The 20,539-nt window shown below is 48.1% G+C and overlaps 1 protein-coding gene across 2 annotated transcripts in view; it reads right to left on the bottom strand.

The window, feature by feature from the left end:
* MTCL1 (microtubule crosslinking factor 1) overlaps positions 1-19,817 on the bottom strand; it is a 112,455-nt gene extending 92,638 nt beyond the window's left edge. For both annotated transcript variants that reach the window (XM_052660298.1, XM_052660299.1), the window contains exons 1-3: positions 18,724-19,817; positions 8,719-8,943; positions 6,521-6,679 (exon numbers count right to left, since the gene is read on the bottom strand). In XM_052660298.1, the coding sequence (XP_052516258.1) occupies positions 6,521-6,679; positions 8,719-8,943; positions 18,724-19,773 (1,434 nt within the window). In that variant the 5' untranslated portion in view covers positions 19,774-19,817. The remainder of the gene's footprint in view (positions 1-6,520; positions 6,680-8,718; positions 8,944-18,723) is intronic.
* Between the last annotated feature and the right edge of the window lie 722 nt (positions 19,818-20,539).

Here is a 20,539-nt window from a genome sequence, read left to right as displayed (position 1 = left end):
CCATGGACTGTAGCCTGGTAGACTCCTCTGTCCATGAGATTTCCCAGGCAAGAATACTGGAGTGGGTTGCTATTTCCTTCTCCAGGGGATTTTTCCCAACCCAGGGATTGAACTCTCGTCTCCCACATCTCCTGCATTGCAGGCAAATTATTTTCCACTGACCCACCCAGAAAGTCCAAGAACTATGAGATGATGAGAAAAAGATAATATATGAAAAAGATCAAGCTTTTTTTAAACTTCTGGAATGTAAACTCACTGAAATGAAAAGTTAGTGGGTGAATAAAACTAATTATTATGTAAAGAAGAGAATTAATAATCTGGATAAGAAATGAAGAAATTATCCAGAATGTACCATACAGAGATAAAAATGCCTTAAAAAATATATAGGTGGGTAAGATGGAGGATGGAGTAAGAATAGCCATCATAAGAAAGTCCCACAAACACTAATAGAAAGGAATTCTAGAAGAAACACAGAGAATGGGAAAGAAACATAATTCAAAGAGAGAGTTTCATTATAGAACACTATTCAAAGAGTGAGAATTTTTCAGATTTTATGAAAGCCACACACTCAGAATGACAAAGAATGTTGAGCCAAATAAAAATAAATCGAGATTCATCTGATTCAAACTGCAGAATACCAAGCACAAAGAGAATAGCATAAAAGTAACCAGGAAGCAAAGACAGGTTATCTACCAAAATGAGAGTATCCGACAGCAAATCTCTTGATAGCAAAACAGAGTCAAAAGATAATAAAAATATTATCTTCAAAGTGTTAGAATTCTACACCCAATTAAATAGCTTTCAACACTGAGTCTGAAATAAAAGCATATTAGACAATATCGTTTACTGAAAAAGGAATGACTAAAAGATATATTAATAGATCAGTGAGAAGGAAACTGAATTTAGAAGTCAGGAGCAACACTCAAGAAGCAATGATAGCAGGCTGGAAAATGTGCCAATGAATCTAAGTAACAGCATGAGTTATTAGTCAACTTGTGGGGGGAGTGGATTTTTAAAAGATGAAACCAGAATGGTACTAGATAACAATAGTACGAAAGACAGGAGTTGACTGGAGTTGAAGCTTTCTAAGATGCTTGTATTATTCAGGAAAAGAACATGGATACTGATTAGTTTGGGATATTAAGATAAACATGCATGTTAAAAATATAAGTGTCATCAAAAGGGTGATATAATGTATGGTTTCCTAACCGAGAGAGAGAACATGAGAACTGCAAATTTAATTAAAGAGAAATCAATATTAAAAATAGAAAAGAAGATGGTGAGCAGCCTTTCCCTGCACTGCCACCACTCAGGCCCCTCCCTAGTCTGTCCCTGCCCTCCAACCCCTGGGAGCAGCTGGGATGGGGTCCCCTGGGTCTTCCCTACCCCTCCCCTTTCTTTCTGCTCACTGTTATTGCAGCTGGCTGTAATGCTTTTTAATTAAAATGTTTTTAAAAAGAGAAAAAAAATAGAAAAAAGAAAAGGCATGGAAGATAGCATAAAATACAATGACAGAAATAAGTTCAAACACATTAATAGCCACAAAAAATGTAACTGGATTAAATTCACAAGTTTTGAAAAAAGAGATTCCCAGATTCCAGTTTTTAAGGTAGCTATAGTCCATTCACAAAAAATACACCTAAAACATAGTGGTGCAGAAACAATAGATGAGAATCACCGAAAAGTCTATATGAGGTAAATACTAACTAAAAGAAATTTGGCGTGGATGATAAAAGCAGACAAAGTAGGCTTAACTGGAAAAAGCAAGACATTAGAATAAAGAGGTCATTATGAAATGATTAAGGGAACAATTCATTACCAAATAAAGGTTCTAAATCTTTATGAATTCATATTCAAAATCTATAAATCAAAGTTTGACAGAATAGAAGAAGAAAATTTAAATGTAAAATTATAATGGGTGATTTTAACATATCTTTATCCTAAAGAGATATTTAACAGACAAAACTATAAAGGATATAGAAAATTTGAACAACACAATTAACAAGTGATCTGATACACAATTTTCCCCAAATTGTGGCAATCTAGTAATGGATTTGAACTTACAAATACCATTAAAAAAAAAAAAAAAAAGAACTGAAAATACCAGAATATGTCCCATATGGCAAAAAATAAGCATTACTTTGTAGAAACTTTTGATCTGTATATTGAGTGATGATATAAAATGTCCTTTCTGCTGTAATTATAGTTCAGGTTGGAACGTCTTCAATCTAATGGATTCAAAGTCTTCATCCCAAAATTGGAGCATACATATTCCTCTCAAGCACCCATAAAACAGTTACAAGGACTTCCCTGGTGGTACAGTGGATAGGAGTCTGCCTACCAAGGTAGGGAACATGGGTTCAATCCCTGATCTGGGAAGATTCACCATGCTGTAGAGCAACTAAGCCCACGTGCCACAGCTACTGAGCCCACCAGCCCAAGAGCCGCTGTTCCACAATAAGAGAAGCCGCTGCAAGGAGCAGCTCGTGCACTGCAACAAAGAGCAGCCCCCATTCACTGCAACTAGGGAAAGCCCATGCATAGCAACAAAGACCCAGTGCAACTAAAATAGATTACTTTTAAAACAGAAACAGTTATAAAATCTGATCATTTATTTGGCACAAAGGAGTCTCAGACAAACCCAGAGAATCAATATCACGTCCTGAATAGTGATGAAGGATGTCCCACAAGAGCTATCTGACAGCTAGTTGGTTCCCTATGGCTCCATCCACCAACCCTAGTTCCCTGTTATGATCCAAAACTTGCCTCTCTTGAAAGTGCAGATTAACTGGCCAGTTATTACTTGTGTCTAGCGTGTATTTAAGAAACTTTCTGGTAGAAAGAAATACAGTGAAAGCACTTGGGCTATCTTTACGAAGATGAAAGTCAACTAAGGTTAACCGTTTCAACCTTTTTGAGATGTTCCACCATAGAGAGACTACTAGAAGACATGTACCCAAAAGGGGGGTCAAAAAATTAAGAGTTTTGCACAAGTGAAGGGGTATATGGGAATCTGGGTGTATGGACATGATGTGAACAACACAAGAAGTCAGTGAGCTGGCTGACCAGAAGGGACAATTCCAGAGGGTTAATCCTGCCAGCCCTCTTTAAGCATTTCATCTATCCACGGAGAAAGTGAGACACCTCTAGGAGTTCGAGGCCCAGAGGGCATGTCTCCTCTCATCCTTCTCAACTGCCTTTCAGTTCACTGCAGGGTTTAGTACCTTGGGGTGGGAAACCGAGATGGACCAGGCAGTAAAGGACCTGTGTCATGCTAAAGGGCTAGACAATGGGCCAAGGCCAGTTTGTCTGTTTAAGTCATGTGCAAGCTGTCGGACTGGGGGGATACAGAAGGTAAAACAGAAGAGGGGGCAGTTGGAAGTGCTGCATCCCTGAATGTGGTGACCGGAGTGTCAGCCTTCAAAATATTCATTGGAGAGATGGGTGAAAGGACGGACAGAAGAAAGTCACAAAGTTTAATTGAGGTTAAAATGAACTGTCTTAAAGTGTACAGTCCAGTGGCCTTTGGTACATTCACAATGTTGTGCAAACTACCTCCACCCAGTTCCAAAACAGTGTCATCACCCAAGAGGAAACCCCAGTCGGTCTCCCTCCTCCCCAGCCCCTAATCTGTTGTCTATGGATTTACCTATCTGAACATTTCTGATAAATGTACTTGTACAACACCTGGCTTCTTTCACTTGGTATAATTTTAAGGTTCAACTCCATAGCACGTACCAATGAAAAAGAATTTCTAAGACCGTGGACTCAGGGCAGCAGGGGGAGCAGGAAGGGTAAGGATAATTGCCAGCCATTAAGCCTGGGTGACTTAAAGGACAGTGGCACTGTTAACACAGCTGGAAAGACAAGAGTGCGATGCAGGAGGGGGCGAAGGGGACAAGTCTGTTCCTAGACAGACTGAGTTTGCAGAGCGAGGAGACACCCACCCTGGAGGAGTCCCCCAGTCGCTGAAAGCACGGTCTGCAGAGAGAAACCGCAGCCGCAGAGATCCACCCTCTCACCGTCCTCCAAGGCCAGGGTGCAGACACATCCACACCCAGGCCTGTGGTGGAGACACACAAACCGCCCTGGACCATCTTAGAATGTGGCCCGACGTCCATTTACCAGCCCTCAGGGGTGAATGATCACCAGCACGGCTTAAGACGGAGAAAACACTATCCTCCCTCTAGAGCGAAACCTATGGCTAAGTCTGTGCTGGCTTCGGTACAAAAGAGCCATTCACCAGACCCCGGCTCGAATGTTCCGATAAGCATCTCCTGAGCCACCTCTGAACCGGTGCACCTGGCTGCACCCAGGACGGCCCACTAGCCCCCCGACCCTCCTGACTCTCAGTCTTGCGACTCCTTGAGCATTTTTCGGTGTCAGAATGCAGCCCCACCAGCCGGACTTCCTCCACTCTGGAGGTAAGAGCGCAGTGATTGTGTTCCAGATGAGCGACCCCTCTGAGTAATTTTAAGCTGTAAAGAAAGGGAGGGGCTGACCCCCCCACCCGCTCCTCACAACCAGCCTGAGCCTCCAACATCAGTGGTCATTTCTCTCCCCAGAGAGCTACTTGTGACTTGATGTCAGGTCCTTCACAAATCCATTTCAGCTGGGGAAAAAGAATCCCTGCCTGCTTTAAATACACATATTTCCTTATATATGTAATTTATATATTTATACACAAACGTTTTTGTTGTTTAGTCACTAAGTCATGTCCGACTCTTTTGCAAACCCTGGACTGTAGCCCATCAGGCTCCTCTGTCCATGGGGTTCTCCAGGCAAGAATACTGGAGTTGGTTGCCGTTTCTTCCTCCAGTGGATTTTCCCAACCCAGGGGTTGAACCTACATCTCCTATATTGGCAGGTAGATTATCACTGAGCTACTAGGGAAGTCCATACATAAAACATACACGTGTATAAAACTTAAAAATATAATTCAAAGTTGTCTTTTGTGCCCTCAAGGTCAGGCTCAAACTGGAAATCTTGGAAAAAGAAACCATTACAGCCTGCCTCCTAGCAAACTCGGACCAAAAGGAAAAGAGGGAAGAGAAGTTATTAGGATGCATAAGTGTAGAGGGGAGCGGTCACAGCCAGAGGAGGGTCATCAACCAGGACAGAACATTCCAGGCTCCCCATCTCCTCCTCTGTGAAGCTCTCACCTGCATCCCCCACTCACCCGGAAAGCCCCCAACCACCCTTGGGATCCAGGCCCTTGTGGGCAGCCCCACAGTGACCCAGACAAACAGAACCTGGCCCATAGAGCCCAAGTCCCACGGAGCCATTCGCAAAGAGGGACAGTGACAAGACAAATAAATAAAACACGCAGTGTTTTCATGGAAGTGGCAACATACACAGAATTCACACAAATCCATAACATGTTGGCTCAGTAAACACCTTGAAGGCAGGGCATCTGCCTCCCCAGGGCCCAGTCCAGCGTCTGAGTGAAGTGTGGGTGGAGCAATAGATGGATCAGCCCCTGAATTAAGTGAATCCAAAGGAACCATGAAGTGCTAAGTGCTGGCACATAACATGTTGGCTTTTTAGCCATCATCTCAAACCCTCACCACCATTTGTACCTTCATCAATACGCAGGATATTTTCCAAGAGGACATTCAGCTTGAATCTTATACTGGATGTCAACAACAAAACGGGATTTGCATTACGGTTGCAAATTAAAAAAAAAATAACGTATGCATTGTCTAGACTGCTTTGCTAGAACACATTCACTCCCTAAAATGTAAAAGAAATCTATATTTAAATCACTTTGGCTGCATAACAGACACAGGCAGCACACACCCACATCTGCTGACACAGATAATGGACAAGCATAACATATTTTCCAGCTCATTGGAAGAGAAGGCTCTCGAGAAAAAAGAGACTGCCTAATTTTGTATTCTAGTAATAATACACCCCGCAAGGACCCATATAGGGAACTAACAGCCAGCTCATTGGAATGGAAATTATAAAAAAATAGTTTGAGACCAGGGTTCAACAAGCCTTTTCCGTAAAGGGTCAGAGAGCAGATATTTCAGGCTTTACAAGCAACACAGCCTCTGTCACATCATCTTTGCTTTTTCAGGTTTGTTTTGTACTTTTTCCCCAACTCTATAAAAAATGCAAAAACCATTCTTAGTTTCCAGGCCATACAAATAGTAGCTGGCCGTCCCCTGCCTTAAACCACAGTAAGACCAGGATACTTGGAAGCCACAGAGCAACTGAGTTCACATGCCACAACTACTGAGCCAGAGCTCTTGAGCCTGCACGCTGAAAACTACTGAAATTCGCTGGCCTGGAGCCTGTGCTTGGCAATGAGAGAAGCCACTGCAATGAGAAGCCCACGTACTTCAACTAGAGAATAGCCCCTGCTCGCCACAACTAGAGAAAGCCCATGCGCAGCAATGAAGACCCAGTGCAACCAAAATAAAAATACATTCATTAAATTAAAAAAAAAAAAAAAGAATAGGACACTTGGGAGTCCCATGTTCTCAAGGGGTAAGCCCCCATCCACCTGACTCACCTCCTTCAGTCTCTCCAGCTCATTCTGCAGGGCCTGCTTTGATATCTCCACTTCAATCATCTGCTGTCGGAGAGTTTCATTCTCGTCTTCTGCTTTAGCTCTCTTTTCCTCCACGGTTTCAAGTTCATGGTGCAATCGGACCGATACGTCTTTGGCCACCTGCATCAACCCACAGACACAGTCATCTGATGGGAAGCCTTCTGTGTGCTAAGGGTACCTCCAAACCACTTCAGAGGCAGAATCACTAAGGAATATTGTGTTACACAAAAGAGCAAAGATCCTGGCAATATTAACAAGCCTACATTTAAAGGAAGAGGTATTAGTTTAAAACATGAAATCCACATTAAGGGGAAGTATGACTTTCATCTGGATTAAAAGGCCACTTTGCTACAGCCCTGTTCCTTCTGGAATATTGCTTAGAATGCCAAGTCTTCCCAGGAGCACATGCTTTAAATGATCAATTAAAAATGATCATTGGACTTACCTAGTGGTCCACTGGTTAAGAATTTGCCTGCCAAGGCAGGGGACATAGGTTCAATCCCTGGTCCGGGAAGCTAAGCCTATGGCCACAACTACTGAGCCTGTGCTCTAGAGCCTGCGAGCTGCAACTACCAAGCCCACATGCTACAGTTACTAAAGCCTGTGCACCTAGAAACTGTACTCTGCAACAAGAGAAGTCCACACTGCATGTTGGATAGAAGAGTAGCCTCTGCTCTCCACAACGAGAGAAACCCACGTGCAGCAGAGAAGTCCCAGCACAGCCAAAAATAAATAAATAAATAAAATGAATAACAAATAATTTTTTAAAAGATCATCAAATAAACATTTCTGTTTCTCAAAATCATTTTTAAAGAACCCTATTTGCTTAAAAAAATAATTCTGTATTCAGTAGATACTTAATATGGTCAGGTTTTAAATTGCCTACTCTGGTAAAACATTTGAATGCTATAAAGGCAGTTCAACATTTTCATTTTCTAAAAGGAACTAAGGAGATTTTGTAACAGAAATATGAATCACTTTTACATCACACTGAGTGACATCTTGTTACTGGTTTATAAATCTGAGTTACAAAGATTCTTTTCTTGTTATCGTAATGAAAGGCTAAATGAGATTTCATAGAGACTCCGAAAATAAGAAGGACATTATACATAATTCATCTCTAGATAAATGATTTGATAACTGGGGCAGGAGAGAGGCCTCAGTGGAAAGGACAAATAGAAGAAAGTCTAGGGTATTTTCACCTTATTCTCACTTTCACCAATGATTCTGAAAGACACTTTAAACAATTAGTTATGACCCTATTTCTCTTTCAGTTAAGTCACTACTACAAGTCTTACTTGGGTTATGGTAATTTCAGCATTTTTGCACCCTAGAAACTTAAAATAACAAAAAATGTTAAGTGACTAGGGTTAACTTTTAAAAGTGGTGTTTGACTAAAACTGAACTGATAATGAATCAATTTTTTAAACATTCCAGATCTTTAGGAGTTTCTGCACAATTTCTAAAGAATGATCAGATCAGTGGTGGCAGGTATTCTTTTTTTTTAATTGAAGATCTATGGTTTATTTATTTATTCTTTTGGCAGGGGTGCCTGGTCTGTAAACTAAGATCCCACATGCCCTGGGGCAGTAACTAAAGATTTCACATGAGTGAATGTTACTCAACTGTGTCCAACTCTTCGCTACCCCATGGACTATAGAGTCAATGGAATTCTCCAGGCCAGAATACTGGAGTGGGTAGCTTTTCCCTTCTCCAGGGGATCTTCCCCACTCAGGGATGGAACCCAGGTCTCCTGCACTGCAGGCGGATTCTTTACCAGCTGAGCCACAAGAGAAGCCCAAGAGATTATGAAGATTATTTCATGTGAGAGTATGAAGATCTCATGTGCCACAACTAAGGCTCATCACAGCCAAACAAATTAACTAATTTTAAAAAAGACCACGTGTAAGTGGGTCCTGAGGGCTGCACTTCAGGTCTTACAGCGTTCTCAGCATTTACCCAGCTCCCAATCTTTCCTTAGAGAATCAGCATCATAAATGATGCTATCTCTGCAGGTAATCAAACTTTAGCTTCAAACAAACACTGACCTAAACTGGATCTCTAAGACACCTTCGAGGCAAACCTGTGAAACTGTACGGAAACTCCCCCTGGCTTCTCTGGGGAAGGCACGTCCCACCCACTGTTCACCTTGTGCTCACCTTCAGGTCCTGCTCCAGACTCCGGATAAGCTCCCCATCCACCTGCCCGGTCTCCGCCACCTTCAGCCTCTTCTGCTCGGCCTTCCGGAGGCGGTACTGCAGGATTCGGCAGTTCTTGTTGGCGCGGTCCAGCTCCCGCCGCAGCTCCTGCAGCTGGTAAACCTCCTCCTCCAAGTAACTGTCTCTCATCTCTTCCATTTCCGCTCGGAGTTCATCCAACTCATCCTACACAAGCCAGACAGAGGGCACTGAGAAGCCAGGTCTATGGGACAGGGCGGAGTCGCCCATCCACCCATGCCCTGCAGTACTGTGAACTTTCTGCAGTCACCTGTCAACTTCCGGAAACACGTGTGCAATACAGCCTGGGGACTTCGGAAATTCTCACACAAGACAGCATCACCAGATGTCTGTTCAGGTCTCGTGGATCCAGAAACCAAAAACGAGCATGGCTTAGTCATCGCAGCCTCTCAGCATTTACCCCATTTCCAATCTTTCCTTACAGAATCCTCATCATAAATGACGTCATCTCTGCAGGTAATCAAACCCTAGATACAAACCAAACGCTGACCTGAACTTGTGTCTCTAAGACACAAGCTAGGCAGTAAGATGAGTCAGACATTGCCTGCAAAGAACAAACTTCAGGGGGTTCATCCCTGTGAATTGCCCGGGAATTATAACACACCCGCAAATGTCCTTAAAATGCTGTCCCACCACACCAATCTTGGAACTACGTGACTCATGATTCTAAAGATAAAACCTTGTGCGCTATTTCAAATACACATCAGTTTGGTTTTTTCCATTCCCCTGCCCTTCATCTCCCATCTTCACTCCACTCTGGGATCAACATGAAGACTCTGGGATACAGAAGAAACCCGGGAGTTATTCCTGGCTCCCGCTTTCCCACCCAGCCTAGCCAACGCAGTGCTGTCAGTTCAGCGTCCAACCTTCAAGGCTGTCTCCCCAGGGCTCTACACACCACGCTCATCCCGCCTCCATCCCTTTCTAGGGAGCCACAGCTGCCGCCTCCCTCAGCGCCAGCTTGCCCTCTCCCAGGTCCAGGCGCAGGAGGCAGGTCACCTGTGATGGTTTCTCCTTAAAGAGCTCCTCCCCAGCTTGTGGCCAAGCTCACTGTAGGTAGATTGGTCAGAAGGCACACAATGCCCCCTACCCCCACTGTCTCTAGCCCCAGGCCCTGCCCCTCCAATCTGCACTAAGTCACTTCAGTCATGTCCGACTCTGCAGCCCTATGGAGTGTGGCCTGCCAGGCTCCTCTGTCCATGAGATTTCTCCCAGGCAAGAATACTAGGGTGGGTTCCCTCTTCCTTCTCCAGGGGATCTTCCTGACCCAGGGATCAAACCTGCCTCTCTATCTCGTGCACGGCAGGTAAGTTCTTTACCACGAGCGCCACTTTAAAGCCCCTGCGACTTCCTACCACCATCAAATATTATCTGTTTCTTTATCCGTCACTCACACAGGAAGCTAAGCACCAGGAAAGCAGACACCTGGAGTCTCCCAGTGTCCAGAGCAGCGTGAGCCACACAGCAGGCCCTCAATACATATTTGTGGAATGAATACACTTGAACCTCGGTCAACACCTAGAAAGACCAGCTCCTAAACACAATGCAGACTGGTCATCACCTCACATTGTTTTGTTCCCGCCTTGTAGCATGATCACGGACAACTCTTCCAAAACCCACAGACATGGCAGTAGCATCCAGGGTACATTTTCTATAATAAAGGCTTCAGCGAGGAGCAACTTAGAAGGTGGGAGATTAAGAAAAGCATTCTAGGAATTGTCTTGATTAGTTTCATACTTGATGGCGTAAATGTCTCCAGACTAGGATACTCTTGGTCATCTTTTTTTTTTTTTGGCTGTGCCACGTGGCTTGTTTGATCTTAATCCCCAGCCAGGGATAGAACCCAGGCCCTCAGCAGTGAAAGCGGCGTTCTAACCACTGGACCACCAGGGAAGTCCTCATTCTCATTTATTTTGTTCAGTTAACACTGAGGCTCAAAGGGGAAAAACGCTCCCAAACACAGACACCCTAACCTATCAGCTCTCGTCCTATTCAGTTTGTTCCTGGAGTCTGGCCACCCGCGCTAATCCTGCATTTATTCTCAAAAACCAGGGATTTACTTACAATAAAGAAAAGAGTTTCCCAACAACAGAGCCTCAGGTAGATAAGAAATTGACTAGTAGTTAACCTCCTGCAGATTATTTTATCCTGGATAAGATCACATAGGAGATGTGTACCAAACGAACTGGGAACCCTTGTGGAAAAATAACAAATTGGCACAAACAGGGTGAAAACCACTGTCCAGCCAACCCTACCTGCGTGCAGCCATCACCTGTAGGGGAAAGGGCACATGTGAGGCATCTGATTCTCCCAAAGCCCGCCTACAGGTTCTTCCACTCTGTCCACACCACCTGCCCAAGAATATGACCCACTCAGCTGACCATGGCTCCAGTGGGGCCCGTTTCAATGGCCCATGAAGGGGAGTGGGTGTTAAAAATGAAAGCTTTACCAACTTCTAGTAGTCAAACGAATAAAATGTTTTTGTCTGCTAAAGATTCTTACAGAATTTCTATACCAGTGGTGATAATCTCACTAAAAATAAAAGATGTCTGGGAATTCCCTGATGGTCCAGTGGTTAAGACTCCGTGCTTCCAATGCAGAGGGCACAGGTTTGATTCCTGGTTAGATAACTAAGATCCCACATGCTATGCAGTGGGGCCAAAAAAAAAGTATATATATATAAAAAAATAAGGAGTTCTTATGTGTCTTAAGAAAGGTAACTCTTAGGGAACTGCCTCCAGTAGTTAAGACTTTGCCTTGCAATGCAGGTGGTGCGGGTTTGATCCCTGGTCGGGGAGAACTAAGATCCCATGTGCTTCGAGGCCAAATAATCAAAATGTAAAGCAGATGAAATATTATAACAAATTCAATAGAGACTTTAAAAATAATCCACATTAAAAAATCTTTTTAAAAAAGGTAAATCTTAATGTTGAAAATGTTATGACACATAAGCAAGTTTCATCGACTTTTTTCTTCTTCTTCATGGAGGACCCTTCCTATAAATCTTGTTCCAATAGGAAAGTTTGCTGGAATTGGGGTTTACTGGGTGGAACAGAGGCCAGACAGTGGACAGAATGGACAGGCTGGGCTCTTCAAGGGCCTGGAGAACACACTGACTTCAGGAAGGGCCTTTCAACCTGCAGCAAAGAGACTGTTTCTGATGCCGAATCCCCATGCTGAGCCATGAGAGTCTTGCCCTTGACCCAACCCACGCCAGAGGAGAGCAGCCACCACAGCCTACAAGCTTTCAAACAGGCCTGTGCATGTCATCCTCCCATAAAGAGTAGAGAGTTAATCCTGAATCTTCAAAATCAAGGTCAAGCTTCTCAGGTCCCTTCTGCAAATCTGATTTGACTTTGAGAAAAAGCTTAATCTATGCAGAGGTGTCTGAATACAGTTAGTTAATTATTACACTGGGTAACTAATAAAAATAGTTCAACGGAAGCAATAATCACTGTATATATCCAGGGGTACCCACAAATGTCCAGTGGCGCTGGGCATCCGTTTATGAAGGCACTGTGCGAAGGCTTTTCCTTCTACTGAAAGTGTCAGTCTCTTAGTTGTGTCCGACTCTGTGCGACCCCACGGATGGCAGCCCACCAGGTTTCTCAGTCCACGGTATTCTCTGGGCAAGAATACTGGAGTGGGTAGCCATTCCCTCCTTCAAGGGATCTTCCCAGCCCAAGGATTGAACCTGGGTCTCCTGCATTACAGGCAGATTCTTTACCATTTGAGCCACCAGGGCAGCCCTCTCCTTCTAGAAAGCTTGTCAAGTCATTAATGCTGAAAATTACCTATTACTCAAAGATGAATTTTAAAATGTGACATAGTCATAAAAAAAAAATATGATAGGACTTCCAGATACAAAAATGTTCTCTGCTTTTTCAGACTTTGTATTGGGGGGGTCCCTCATCAACCCTACCATTAAACACTAGTTATGCTCTACAGACTCCTGCACCCCCACTGTGGACTGAAAAAGCCTGTTCCAGGGCTCAATGTACCCACACCTCCAGATCACTCAGCAGGCCAGATGTAAACAGCTAATGGTTCTTGGCATAAATAACCACTAACATTAGTCGCTTTGAAAAGAAAATTAGGAAGAGATTGTAATTGCATGTATTTGAATCACTGCTTTTATAACTCATATTTTATCTAAATTTGTGGACCAGCAGACACCCTTTCTTAAGCACTTCGCCTTCGTTACTAAGCCTACAATAAGCCTGCAGGGACACATGCCCCCACAAGATGGACAAAGAGGCCAAACCCACACTGGTGAACACACCCAAAGCCTCTCGGCTGATAACTGGAAGCCCAGCTACAAACCCAGGCTTTCTGGCTCCACACACATACTCTTTCCAGTAAATGGGAGAAATTATCAGCAACCACCAGGACACGTGGAACAAGAAGCTTTAAATCACACTTGCAAAAAGCCTGTCGGCGCAAAATAACAGCAAGCTAACGTTTAGAACTTGACATTGTCAATGTGTGGGTATATTCATTTTCACAACTGGTCCTCACCAAAGCACCGCAATGTGCAGAAAAGGTATTAATACCCTCCATTTTTAAAATGAGCATACTGAAACCCTCAAAGTTTAAATGGCTTCCCAACACTTGTCTGTTGCAGAGACAGGATGAGGCCAGGGTTTCAACTCTTTTCAAAAAGCCTTGAAAAAAAACAATTTTCAGGTTCAGTGAAAAGAAGTTATAAGCAAAGCAAATTACAAACCATGTAGGCAGGAAGCAGACATTTGAAAAGCAAAAACTGTGATTATTCAGATTAGGGTCATGATGGGAGAGCGATTTTTCAAATGAACATTACATTAATTTTCTGACAGCATGCTCTAATCTAGAAAACATTGTATCAAAGAACCTTAAAGATGTCTGCCATTTAAATGCTTAACAAACCCAATCAAGCAGAACATATAATGTTTCTGGTAGACTAAATTTACACACGGTAAGAGCAGAAAACTGTTGGTTTTTAATACAGATAATGAGAAAATTTCCCTTAATCAAGTTTTATATTGAATTAACAACAGGTCTGTCAGATACTCAAATGTTAGATCATTATCTCATTAAAAAGCTAATCTAGCTTTAACTAAATATACTTTTCGAATTTTGTATAGCATGAAACCTTGAAGTACTAGAGAGCTCCCCAACTATTCCCCTTCACCTGCAGATAACAAATCAAGCTTTATTTTATACTCATGAGTGTGTTTATGTGTGCTCAGGAGTATCCAATTCTCTGTAGCCCCATGGACTGGAGCCCACCAGGCTCCTCTACCCGTGGAATTTTCCAGGCAAAAATACTGGGTACCATTTCCTTCTCCAGGGGAGTTTCCCGACCCAGGGATCTGGCAGGCAGATTCTTTTACTACTAGTGCCGCGTGTGTGCGTATGTGTGTGCGTGTGTGTGTGCGTGTGTGTGCGTGTGTGTGCGCGCGCGCGTGTGTGTGTGTGTGTGCGCGCGCGCGTGCGTGCACATACACATAAGCACATCAGATTTAAGAAACAATGAGGTACCATGTGTGCACTAGAATAAACGAAGATTAAAATGTCAAAGAAAATCTCTTTGAGGATAGTTTATCCACAAATATAAAAACCAAATCCTTGGTTTCATAGTAAAAGTGATGAAAACCCTTGATCATACTGATGATCTTATCAGACCTTAATTCCCTTTAAACAACTTAAAATCAATAACTAGTCCTACTTTAATCACTCCCTCTTTAAACAGACTCAATTTAGACAGTGAGCAGTCAGCTGGCTACTGTTGCAATAATTCCCTCCTCCGGGAGTTGCAGACCCTTAACTATTATCTACTGTAATATACAAATAATCCACCTCCTTTCCCTCCCATGAGTGAAAATGTGCTCCGCAGAGTCCCAGCTGAGGCTCAGAACGCACGGGGGGGCTCAGCCATTGTTTACAAGCGCCAGTTCATCCAGCAGCCATGGCCCCCCTGTGCCCTGGTCCACATTATCTCGCCACCTAAGATGATTACCGCCGCTTGTTTGCAGGCTGAATAAAGAATGGGTGTGGAAAGCAGAAGGTCAGGAAAGAATAAGGACACTGTCTGCTTCAGCCTTCCAGGAGGGAGAGGGGTAGGCAGGGAGGAGCTGAAGCACTTTATGCTCAGAACTGTTTATTCTTGCCTCAGTGTCCACCCCACCCCCACCCCTTCCTGGCCATTCAGAGCGCCTGGAATCTTCACGGCTGGATTTAACCAAATCATTGCAGATCCTGAAACTCCCAAGACCCCAAGAGAGAGGCAGGAGGCCGAGGCCAGCCAGTGCTGAGGCAGTGCAACCGATCCACTCGAATGGCCTCCCCAGCAGCCCCCTTGAGAAATCACTGCTCTTCCACATTCCCATGGTGTCTGCTCTGAGCTAGCAGGCACTTTGCTTGTTTTCACCAAAAATAATTCTTAGGAGGTAACCAAAAGGACAGAGCAAACTTAGCAGCCCTCCCCAGGCCAACCTTGGAGCCCCCCCAGGACTGGGGCACTTTGGAGTACACTACTTGGGGGTGGTGGGAGGGGTGTCATGCTAGTATCCCCCACCAACATGAGAAGCATTTTTGAAATAGGCCAATAAATGCAAAGCAATTAAACCCTCCTGAAAAGCCTGTGGAAACAGAACATAATTAATATGTTCACAATGAGCTCCAGGGCTTGTCTGATTGTCTTTGGGCGCTGGAGCAAAACACAGTGATGGTGGGCAGGCAGAGACCACGATGCCCAGCATTTCTCAGACACCCTGGTCACTAAGATGGACCTGAGTCTGGTCTGAGAAAGAAGCAAAGCCCTTTGGACAACTGACTTCAATCTCCTATCTTCACTTCTGAAGCCTTCCAAATTACATACAAGTTCATCTGCAGTCAAGGGCCAACAGGGCTTTTCTGACTGCTTTCATGCAAAAAGCCAGTTACCCGGTTACCCGGACTGAGTACTTACTCATCATATAGTCACCCGGCTTCCCTGGTGGCTCAGTGGTAAAAAATCTGCCTGCCAGTGCAGGAGATGCTGGTTCAATCCCTGGGTTGGGAAGATACCTTGAAGGAGGAAATGGCAACCCACTCCAGTATTCTTGCCTGGAAAACTCCATGGACAGAGGAGCCTGGCGGGCTATAGTCCATGGGGTTGCAAAGAGTCAATTTAGCGACTAAACAATAACAACATCTAGTCACCGTGGTGCCTTGTGATGGCAGTATGACTCAAGGATGGCCCCATTCAGCTCCACACAACAGAGGCAGGCGCTTCTCTGTTGACAGCTGATTTTTGGAAAAAGACAGCAGTCTGGCCAAAAAACAAAATTCCACTCGAATTTCCCAATCAATAACACATCATCCTTAGTTTTCTGCTTGATTACTCTCAGATCATTCTTCTCAGTAACTTGAGTTTCATACAATAATGGTGACAGAAATGACTTAGGAAAGCCTGTAATACTTGTGGTCACCATCCTCCAGAATATATCAAAGTAAAATTTCTGGGTGGAATCTCCCACTTCTAATCTCCAGAGTCCTATGCAATATCCCCTAAGGAAGGAGTAGGTCAGGGACTAATTTATCTGCCATCTAAAAACAAAAACAAAAACAAAACACTGGCACATGCTCTAAAACCCGTGTGCAAAAGCAGGCTTATAGCAAAGGTCATTGCTCTGTGAGGTTAGGGATCCTCCCAGCCCGATTCCACACATGTGGGCAGGCTCACTGACCTTTAGAAAAGTCTAGCAGGACTGTTCTCTTTCATCCCCAAATTGAATGATTGTCACTTAAGCTACTGAAGAGCCAACCATGTAACTCACACATGTGTTTGTGATCAGCCTGATGTCCCAGCCTCCCCAGACTGCCTCTGCCTCTTCTCTCCTGCTGTCAGAGGAACCACTGGGAGATGGACTTGGGTCGGAAACGTTCGGCCATGACCGCCACAGGAAATGGCAACTGACATTTCCCACAAATTAAACACTGCCAGGGGGGTCTGTGGGATCCCGAACAGTCCAGTGGAGAGGTGCTCACTGTGGTCCTTTGGCCTAAAAAGAGAGGTTTCCCAGAAAAGCTAAATGCTGGGTATGGCCCAAGCTAATAAGAACTCTAAGGCAGGTGTGGCTCTTCTCAGCCTTGGCGGAAACAAGGATGCAGCCTGGAGCTGGGAGAGAACAGAGGTCTGGAGGCCGGGGAAATACCAGCTGCATCACTTACTAGCTGGGTGACCTTGGACACGTAGGTACGTCTTCTCGGATCTCAGCAACCTTGTCAGTGAAATTACGGTTGTGATAAATACAACAAAGATACCCTATGTTGTGAGACTTGCTGAAATATCAAACACACCAGAGCAGACTCCAGGGTCACACCTACTTCCTTCACTGAGAATCCAATGACGTGAAAAAATAAAATAAAATAAAGCAAATAACCAGCCACCTGAGTGAGCCCTGAAATGACGATGAACTGCCTGCCTTGAGATCAGACGTCAAGAGAAACATCTATTTGCACTGAGGCTACAAAACTCAAAGATGGTCTTTCTCACCCTCAGGGAGCTTACCTCCAGGGCAGATTTACAAAAGCCCTGGTTTCACAACAGAGTAACACTAATACCGTGGCCCTTTCTCTTCCATACTCTCCCATTTCACTCTGTTGTCTATTACATAAGAGTCGGTGATCAGAGCAAATGTACTACTGGAAACATTTCATTCGGAGTCCCCATCTGCTCTCTTTTCCCACAGCGATCCTCCTCTGCCTCTTTGAACAGGATAAAACCACCATAGGGGCTCAGTGGGTTAGAGCAGCCTCTACGGCCTGGGTATAGGAACACTCCTCAGTCCACTGCTCTGATCCCAGCTTAATTCCGCAGATCACCTCCACGCACCTTAAAAGCCCACATCCTTGTCCCACCAGCCACCCGGGACCTCCATCAGGGAGAGTCAGCCTTTGCTGAGAAAATGGGGAGAATCACAAAACGCACTGATGGAGGAGGGCCACTGCTTTTGGGAGGAGATATATACTTAACCATCTTAACAGAAGGAGATTCACACGGTGGAGCTGTTGACTAACCTGAGCCTCACAATAAATTAAGACAGACGCATTCAGTACCACCCTCCTTGCTTTGGAGTCACCCAGCGTGCCCTGACCTCCCCACCCCACACGGTCTAAATCCTCTTTTCTGCAGCGCCTGCTTTCCTCCTCCTCCTGGAAAACATGGAGTCAGACTTGTGCCCCAAAGCTACCAAGACCCAGAAGCCACTCAGAGCAGGCCGCGCCGCAAAACGCTCGATGAGACCGCAGAGGCTGCGAGTCCCTCGAAAGAGCGGGCGCGAGTGGCCTCTCCTGACACGGAAAAACCGGCTGGTGGACGCGTGCAAAGGACCGGCTAGCAAGACAGCGTGGTCTCCCCGCCCAGGCCGCGCTCAAGGGACTCCTGAGCCATAGGTTTTTCACTAAAATCGGCGTGACCCGGCTGTCTGCGCCCAGGGGAGACTTGGAGAGCACCTGGCCTTCTTAACTGCGGGAAAAGGGGAAGGTGAGTCTGCATCCTCCTAGACCGGCACTCGGCCCACTGGGTCCTGCTCAGAATTTCTCGGCTGCGGACAATCCGCGCCCACAGGCTGAGGGGGCAGGGGGTCGACTGCGTCTCCAAAAAGCAGTCACAGCCGCCTCTCTAGTTAACGCAGCATCAACTGGGGCAGAGGCATCCGCGAGAAGACGCGAGACTTTCTAAAATCAAGCTAAGTGGGTGGAGAAGCGGCTGGACCCACAGGTCTTGCTGCTCCTTCCACAAGTTTGGCTCAAGTTCCCAGCGCCCGGCGTGTCGGGCGCAGGAAAGTGACTGGCACCGAGAGGAAGCGCTTTCGGGGCCGGGACGCCGGTGCTCGCGGGTCCCCGCCCGCACCCAGACCTGGGGACGCCGCCGGGACACCTGCGGCAGGGCAGGCCGCGCACCTTGAGATAGTCGTTCTCCGAGCGCAGCTCCTCCATCTCCCGCAGCAGCTCCTCCTCCTCCGCTGCCGGGACCAGCCGGTGCTGCTCGTCCGGCCCGTGCTCCCTGGGGGTCCCGGGACCCGTTCGCTCCGGCGGAGCGCGCCCCGCGACATCCTCCACCACGCCCGGCCCCGGCGACGCCGAGGGGACCCCGCTGGGGCTGTTCCGACCCCCAAGGCAGGCGGCGGGGGGCGCGGCGAGGAGTCCCGGGGGCTCGGGGCTGTCTGGCGGCGCCCCCCGAGTTGGGGGGCTGGTCGTGGGGGCTCCTCGCAGAGGTTCCCGGTCGCTGGAGCCGGTGCCGGACTCGGCGTCGCTACTGGCGGCGGGGAGCAGGCGCTGCTCGTCTGAAAGAGGGTCGGAGGGGCAGTCGGAGAGATCGGAGCTGCTGTCTGTGTGGCTGATGCGCGAGCCGGGGGCCGGGGAGCCGGCGGCGGAAGTCACGGCGAGGATCACAGCGGGGACGGCGACGGCGGGGACCCGGGGCCCGGCGGCGCGGGCGGGGACCGCTCCGGAGGCGCGTTTGGCTCTGCGGCCCTTGGCAGCGGCGGGCGGCGGCTCGGCCCCGGGCGGTGGCTTCCCTACCCGGGGCAGCGGCTCGGCGGGCGCCGCGCGTGCCACCCTCCTGGGGCCCGGAGCGGCCTTAGCGCCGCCCGCTGCCCTGGCCCCGGCGCCCGGCGGCGGCTTGTCCTTCGCGCCCGGGGCGCCGCCGCTCCGCCGGGAGAGGCGGCCGGGCGCGGCCGGGGGCCCCGGTGAGGGCGGCGCCTTGCCCGCGAGGCTGGGAGAGCGCGGGGCGGCGGGCGCCGGGGCTCGGCCCGAGGAGGGGGCGGCCTGGACGGGGGCGGCAGGCCGGCCGTGCAGGTCCTTGAGAAACGGTCTGGCTGGTGAGGGCGCGCGGTGCAGCCGTCTCCGTTCCGCCAGCGGGTGGAGGTGGTGGTGGCGGTGGTGCTGGCCGGGCGGCTGCGGCTTTGCGTCCTGGGCGCCGCCGCCCGCGGGGCCGTTCAGCGTCTCCATGGCCGGGGCCCGGGCCGCGAGCAGCAGCTCGGGCGGCGGATGCTCCGGGCGGCGGCGGCGGCGTGCAGCCTCCCCGCGCGCCCGCTCATCACTGTCCGCCAGCCCCGCCCGGTCTGCGCCCCGCGCTCCCGCGCGGCCGCCGGCCCCGCACCCCGGCCCCGAGGATCCCTGCGGGGTTCGCCGCCGTCTCCGGCTCTCCCCGGGCCGAAGTCACCGGTGCTCGCGTTCTCCCGGCGCGGTGGCTCCCAGTCTCTCGCATCCCCGGCAAGCGGCGCGCCAGGCTCGCACACCAGCCCGAGTCCGGCGGCGGCGCTGGCTGCGCGCTCCCCGCTCCAGCGCCCCGCTCCCCGCCCACGGCCCGCCCTGCTCCCCGCCCTGCTCCCCGCCCGCCTCGGCCCGTGTCCTCCCCCCGCCGCCCTCCGCCGCCGGGTGCGCATGCCCCGCCTCCCGCCAGCCGGCGCGGCGGTGGGGGCGGGGTTGCGCTCCCTGGCGGCGCAAGATGTGCTGGCCCCCAACCCTCGCCGCCTGGGACCCTCGTGCTTGTGGGGGCTCAGGGGACAGTGTGGGAGCTGGGGGAGGGAGGAAGGGGGCAGGCGCAGAGGGGAGGTCGGGGTGGGAGGAGGCTGGAGGCGGGGGAGGCGGCGGGTGTGCCCTCTGAGGGGTGCGCCTCGGGGTGCCGGCGTGGAACAATGCCCCCCACCCCCTCGCCACAGGCCCCTGCATCCAGCCCGGGCTCCCAGGGCCTCCGAGTTCTGCCCCGCCGGAG

Source organism: Budorcas taxicolor, chromosome 22 (assembly GCF_023091745.1).
Source record: "Budorcas taxicolor isolate Tak-1 chromosome 22, Takin1.1, whole genome shotgun sequence".
Lineage (NCBI taxonomy): Eukaryota > Metazoa > Chordata > Mammalia > Artiodactyla > Bovidae > Budorcas > Budorcas taxicolor.
This window is presented reverse-complemented; position numbering and strand designations above follow the sequence as displayed.